The 6,972-nt window shown below is 41.5% G+C and overlaps 1 protein-coding gene across 1 annotated transcript in view; it reads right to left on the reverse strand.

Moving 5' to 3' along the window:
* IFNGR1 (interferon gamma receptor 1) overlaps positions 1–6,972 on the reverse strand; it is a 20,568-nt gene that overhangs the window by 8,045 nt on the left and 5,551 nt on the right. Inside the window, exons 2-3 of the mRNA XM_029943236.1 lie at positions 1,820–1,934; positions 949–1,116 (exon numbers count right to left, since the gene is read on the reverse strand). Of these exons, the coding sequence (XP_029799096.1) occupies positions 949–1,116; positions 1,820–1,934 (283 nt within the window). The remainder of the gene's footprint in view (positions 1–948; positions 1,117–1,819; positions 1,935–6,972) is intronic.

Consider the following 6,972-nt stretch of genomic DNA (forward strand, 5'->3'; position numbering starts at 1 on the left):
TCATTCATTTGAAAAATATTTATTATGTGTCCCTGAGGCTTGAGACTCTGTGGGTGAGCCATCTACCTATTTTTCACGTATTTATTGCACACTTAACCATGGGCCGGGCAGGTCTATTTTTATCTTGAGGGCCTGGCATATTTTCTGGCATCGTATGCCCCTGATGACTCTGTGTGGGAGAAGTCTGGTACACAGATGCGCACAGTTCACAGACGACAAAGGCATGGACTCCAGGGAATAAAGTTATCTCGAGGGCAAGTGGAGGAAGGGCCAATGGGAGAGACTAGGTGGGCAGCACTCAACAGTAGGAGCAGAACCAAGGCCGTAGTGGAAGAAACGACACCTGGCACTGAAGGAGGAAGTGAAGCTGAATGGTGAGGCCCAAGGGCCCAGGACACTAGGGAGGAGTCAGATGATTAATCACTTCTCTACCCACGAGTGAGGGTATGAGGGCTACAGGCAGGACTTCTATCAGAAAAGAGGAATTGGTGCTGAAGATTCTGAAGCTTGAAGGGATAACTAAGATCAGGTGTACCCTGGGGGCGTGAAGCTGGCAGGAGAACGGGCTGACAATCACTGGGGTTGAGGAGATGGCACAGAAATCTAAATTATTTAAATATATTAAGTTGGTATAGAAAATTCCCAGGGGGCTTGGGGACTGGGCACATGGAGAAAGAAGGAGAGCAGGTGCCCTGTCCTCGGGGGGTGTAATGGAGCAAGGAGTGACGGAGGAGGGGAGGGGGGGCCGGTGCAGAGTGGGAATGCAGTGGCTTAGACGGGGCCCAGTGATGGGCACCTCCCAGCCCTATTTCGTGGGACTCAGGGAAAGAGGAAGATACAAACTCCCTAAATTCTTCCAAAGGTTTCTTGGGCATTGCAGTAATTTTTAGCATGTTCTAATAAAAACACACAAGACATGTGTAAGTATTTCAAATTTCCAAGTTCTACTCACCGTGTCTACACAAAATAAATTCCTCTGACATTGCATCGTCTGATTCTTTTTGTCCAAGCCTAGCTTTAATTCTGGCCCAGAGAGAAATTGATGGGTCACTAATTGTGGAAAAGATATTACAGTAATGCTGAGAGGTATTGCAGGCATCAATCCATTCTGCATCCCTACAACGAAGAGGAATACAGAAACAAAAGTAACTTTTGTTATTATGTAGACTTCAATCATCTCCGTCTGTGTTTGCTTTTCATTCACAGCAAGGAGCTGGTAGCTGGTTGAAAGAGCTAAGTAAGAGGAGGGTGGAGAAGCCAGACAAAAGAGGCCCTTACTCTAGTTAAAAGTCCTATCTCTTCCTTTAAAATAAAGAGACTCAATTCAAAATACAACACCTGAACAAAGCACATTCCACATGTAATTAAAAAAAAAAATCTGGTCTTTAACAACTCTAGATTCTATTAACATAGATAATCATTACTTGATTGCAGAACCTAACATAGTACAAAGAATCTTAACAGGAACTCCTAAAACTGTTTTGAAATTCTTATCTTTCAACTCAACAATACATTCACTATGGGAAGGAAGATGACATCGTTACTTTTAATACGAATTCCAAGCCTTATTTATCATGCCTTAAAAAACCTCAAAAGTTAACGAGACTCCTCTACTTCGGTTTTGACAGGAAGAATAACTAAAAGGCAGGAAGTATCGTGAAAATAATTAATTAGCGTCCTTAGTGCTTCTGGAAGCCTACAAGCAGTTTAGGAAGTTCTGCCACATGGGAAAGAAAGATGATGGGGAAAAACATAGAGTTACGGAAAATACAAGGATGGAGGCAAAAGTAGAATTAAAAGGATGGGAAATAACACTTACTCATAGTTCATTACTTGTACGATAAAAAGAGGGGTCTCTGACATGGTCGGGTAGTCCCACGATAGGACAGTATTAAAGTTGTAAGCCTTAATTTGAATATTCGTTGGTTTTGGCACTGTAAGAGATTCAAAAAGTAAAATGGGCAACTGTAAGAAACAAACATTAACGTTAGAAAACCTCATAACGAGCCATGGTAGCCAAATACATACTTTGAACAAAAGTAGAATTGACCAGAACAGATGGTCCAATTATTTAAATTGAGATGTATAAATATTAATTTTATTAGAAAATGTATAGAGTTCTGATTCATTTTAAATTACTGAAACAACATTGGGATACGCGGGATATGCAAATATGGTAAAGGCCATAAATTCCTCTAATGTTTTGGGAGTTTTTATAAATAAATGCACTGCCGGTTGTAATAATAATCCTCAATTCATTTAATCACTAGCATTTCCTGTATTTGATACCACAGATTGCCTTCAATGTCTAGAGAATTGGCTACCCCAGGGATGGCCAATTTCATTCTAAAACACCATCTAGGCTCTGACTCTCTACCCAGTATCTTTATGCACCTTTAGCACCTTTTCTCTAGCCCAGGAATAGAAGCCTGATAATGGCCTGAAGGAGCCACCTCCCACTCCAGTTTCATGAACATTCTGCTCTCTGGGGTGTGCAGGGCTTTTCACAAAACATACCCAATATTTCTTCTCCCCTCTGCTTTTTAAAACCATTTTAAAAAGTGCTTGCTGAGAAGATGGGAGTCACAGAAGTCACTTTAACATCTTGTTACTATTTATGAGGAGCAGCCATCTAATCCCCTGCTCAGTGTAGATGGCTGTTGTCTGCCACCCCTTGGAGAGCTAACGCACACATATCTCCCTTCCTCCTTTTCCTTCTCCTTCCTTCCCTTCTTTACGAATGAACGTGAAGATACAGAGCTGGTGACAGGACCTCAATTTTAAGATTATTCAATTCTACCTACGTGAAAACCATTAAACGTAAGTTACAATTACAATGACAATAAATCAGTGGCAATGTGGTCAGGTACTGTGGCTTACAAACATAACTCCTCATCAACCTCAAAAAGTCTGAGAGAGGGGCGCCTGGTTAGCCCGGTTGGTTAAGAGTCCCACTCTTGATATCAGCTCAGGTCTTGATCTCAGGGTCGTGAGTTCAAGCCCTGCACTTAAAAAAAAAAAAAAAAAAAGAGAGAGCTAAAGTTTATGTTTTTAAAAGGTACGCCAGCTGATAATGATGATTACTTAGGGCTATATAAAGTGGATAGGGCTCTAAGGAGAAAAATACTCCCGGGCTGGACATGAGAAGTGTGGGTTCTTTCTTCACTAAATTACTAGTCCTTTCAGATTTCCTGATCTGTCATGTGAGGTGTTAATTACACATGTATAAGATACTTACTTACTACTAAAGGAAACACCTACTATATTTTTTCCCAGAGCAAAAATTCCAATATTCAAGCCCAAACTGGTGCGTTGCTTTAATTTCCAATTATTTCACACTTGTATTATCTTTTTAAACCAGAACACAGATCAAAAATTATTTAGGCAAAAAAATATAGACTAATGGGCAATTAAATTCTAAGCCCCTCTCCCTTTTCTGGATATTTTTTCCCTTGATCTCACTAGTTTTGAACAGGAGGTGATTTCTTTTGTCCCCTAAAGGACATTTGGCACTGTCTGGAGACATTTTTGGTTCTGGTAGGGTAATGGTGGGGTACTCATAATTTTTCTTATTATTTAGGAGGAAAAACTAATTTAAAAACAGAATATTTTTGATAAACCAATATATGTCATGGCTTCTCCCACAATGAATAGCTTTGGTTACTGCCAAAATGTCTAACTTCCATACTACTTATCAACCAGTGGGACAATTTGTGCCAAAAGGTTGAGATTAGGAAGCTGAGAGAAGGTCTCACAGATTCAGACACTACATACTTATACTAGGTATGCCCTTTCTGCAGCCAGTGACCACATCCTGCAAGTTGTCCACTTGCTCCTCCTGAAATACCACTGACGGCGGTTGGTACCTACTATCTTTGGTTGTCGAAGCAATTTCTTTGCAGGTGAGTCAGAAAGCACTGGCCTTGCCAGATTTAGTCCCGGTTCTTTTCTCTTGCTTTTGGTAGAGCTCCCATGACCCTACTTAGCAGTATGGAAGCTTCCTTTTTCTAGTTTTTCTTTTTTTAAGATATGTTTTATATGTTTGCACCTCAATTCATGAGACAACCTAGTCTCAAACAGCGTATGATCTGTGGTTGAGAAGGAAATACAAGGCACTTCCCCACCCCCCAGGTTCAATTCAACATTAATATCAAATAATACTCACACATCTATGCCTAGTTTTCAACCTAAGATAGGTACTGGTGGATGCTAAGAAAACTCATAAGGAATGTGAAATTCTCAGAAGCCATTTCTTAATTTCCACATCTTTAAAAAAAATTTTTTTTAATGTTTGAGAGAGAGAGGGAGAGAGAGAGCATGAAGGGGGAGAGAGAAAAGGAGACACAATCCAAAGCAGGCTCCAGGCTCTGAGCTGTCAGCACAGATCCCGACGCGGGACTCGAACTCATAAACCTTGAGATCATGCCCTGGACACTTAACCGACAGGGACCACCCAGGCGTCCCTCCACATCTTTCGCCTCTCCAGAGGCTGAGAATTTTCAAACCATCAGGTTCTGGATCTTACTTGTTTAGCAGTCTTTCTCTTGATTACTCTTTCTAGTCTTGCATTTTACTCTAAGAAACAAGAAGAAACCACTCGGCACCTTCAGGAACCCTCCCTGGTGAGGTGGTGCAGCGCACCAGGCACATTTCCTACTCTGCGCTCCCTGTTCCCAGAGCCGACAGAGCCGCTAAGCTTTTGGTGTCTCTGGTGACAAGGGCCTGCCTTCCTCCGGTTTCCAGTAATGGGGAGTTCTTCACTGCCTTTTCAACCTGTTTAAAAAAATTATTTCCAGTAAGAATAACTTTCTAATTGTACAGACTCAATCTGAGATTCCTGTATTTGAGGAAGAGGCAGATAGAAGCCAACCTATTTAAAATTTTTAAAAAATGTTTTTTTATTTATTTTTGAGAGACAGAGAGAGACAGCGCGAGCAGGGGAGGGTCAGAGAGAGAGGGAGACACAGAATCCGAAGACAGGCTCCAGGCTCTGAGCTAGCTGTCAGCACAGAGCTCGATGCTTAACCGACTGAGCCACCCAGGCACCCCAGAAGCCAACCTATTTAATAGGGTATTAAGTAAAGTACATTTATTTTTAAGAAGTTACTGAATCATAATTATAAACCCACGGAGAACAGTGGATTTGTATATCCAATTAGTTTTTAATGTGACTCAAATGAGGTTTCCCATAATTTAAGTAAAAGCTTGCCCTGGTTAGACTAGAACAAGGGCTTAAGTCAGTTTTCAAAGCAATCAAGACAGACAGCCAGCAGGCGGAGGAGGGTCCAATGGATTATAACAGACAGACATCACCACTGTATTAAAGGAGAAACTCAGATGTAACCTGTGGTTTTAACGCTACCAAAAGAGAAACCATTGGGTTATTACACATCTAGCCTTTGTCATTATTTGCCAAACTCGTATGACAAACAGACATGAGTAGTTTTCTCATTGTTTCAGAATTTTGTGACTAAAAGCTTAAAGTTGTTATATATGCAAATTAAAATAATTAAGGCCTACAGAAAACTTCCATTCATAAGAAATTTACTTCCTATCGATAAAAATATATGTAGAAACAGCATGAGGACTATCTACAGAGTTTAAGGAGAGATCTACTGGACTATCCAATGAAATAAAATAGTGTTACAGATTTCTCCATCTCGGTAAAGTGCCCAAATAGCTTTCTGTAACTCATGTTGTTTCTGGACACGGATTCAGTGATTTGATACATGGTATCTGCATACTACCCAGAATAAACTTTAGCTGTTTTTTTTAAACATTTATTTATTTTTGAGAGACAGAGAGAGATAGATCATGAGTGGGGGAGTGGCAAGAGAAGGACACAGAATCCAAAGCAGGCTCCAGGCTCGAATCCACGAACTGCGAGATCATGACCTGAGCCGAAGTGGGAGACTGAACTGACTGAGCCACCCAGGCGCCAAACTTTAGCTGTTTTAAAATCTGTTTTTCAGGATGCTTCTAGAATAGCTGAGGATTTAACAAAACCAAATACAGGAAAAGAAGAATCAGTTCTTTGTAACATTCTACAATGCACAGGGGAAAGGAGAGTTCTGGTTACAATCAACTGTTTCCTCTTGATAAACAGGGAGGGACAGGATATGAAAAAAGAGCAAGGAAGAGGACAGAAAAACTGATGAAGATCAGCACGTTGAGGAAGCAGCACCAAGAGACAGGGGGGCAATGGGGATGTCACCAAACACCCAAAACACGGCCGCCAGAACAGCTCTGTTCTAATTACTGGGAAAACAGTGGAGGCAAAGCAGGCAACTAAGTACAGACATCTCCAAGTCTCCTCTGCGTGGAAGGTGCCCGGAGCACAGGCTGCGCCTGCCCCCCACTCCTTAACTACCAACAGCACCTGCACCAGGACTGAAGAAGCGACAGCCACAGGAGCTCTTCAATTTTAACACAGCAGCAGACTATAAAAGATGGGTCTATCTAGGGCAGAACAGAGCTCTGTGGTCTGAATACACCCATTTGATGATCTGCCTGCCAACCCCTCTATGGGGAGGACAAACTGAGAAGCAGAAAGAAGTATAAAGGGTTAGTAATTAAACTGTTTTGGGGATTCTAAGCCATCTGAGACTACAATTCAAAAACAAAAGCTCCAAATGAAAGCATCCAGACCCTATTGTGAATGAACAACTGTCAATAAAAGCTGTAGCACTTGCCCCAAATGAAAGACGCAGGGCCACCTTACATGCATGTTTCTACGTGCATGCATGTAAGATCTTTTTACAGAGGGCTCTTTCATTGCAAACTGAAAAATGACAAGAGAAAGTCGGCGGGGGGGGGAGTGAAAAATATCAAATCAAGACTTACACATTTCGTTTCCAGAATATATTTATGATTACGTCCTGATAAGTTTTATAGGGGGGGCGCCTGGGTGGCTCAGTGGGTGAAGCGTCTGATTTCGGCTCAGGTCATGATCTCGCGGTTTGTGGGTTTGAG

This window comes from Suricata suricatta, chromosome 7, assembly GCF_006229205.1.
Source record: "Suricata suricatta isolate VVHF042 chromosome 7, meerkat_22Aug2017_6uvM2_HiC, whole genome shotgun sequence".
Lineage (NCBI taxonomy): Eukaryota > Metazoa > Chordata > Mammalia > Carnivora > Herpestidae > Suricata > Suricata suricatta.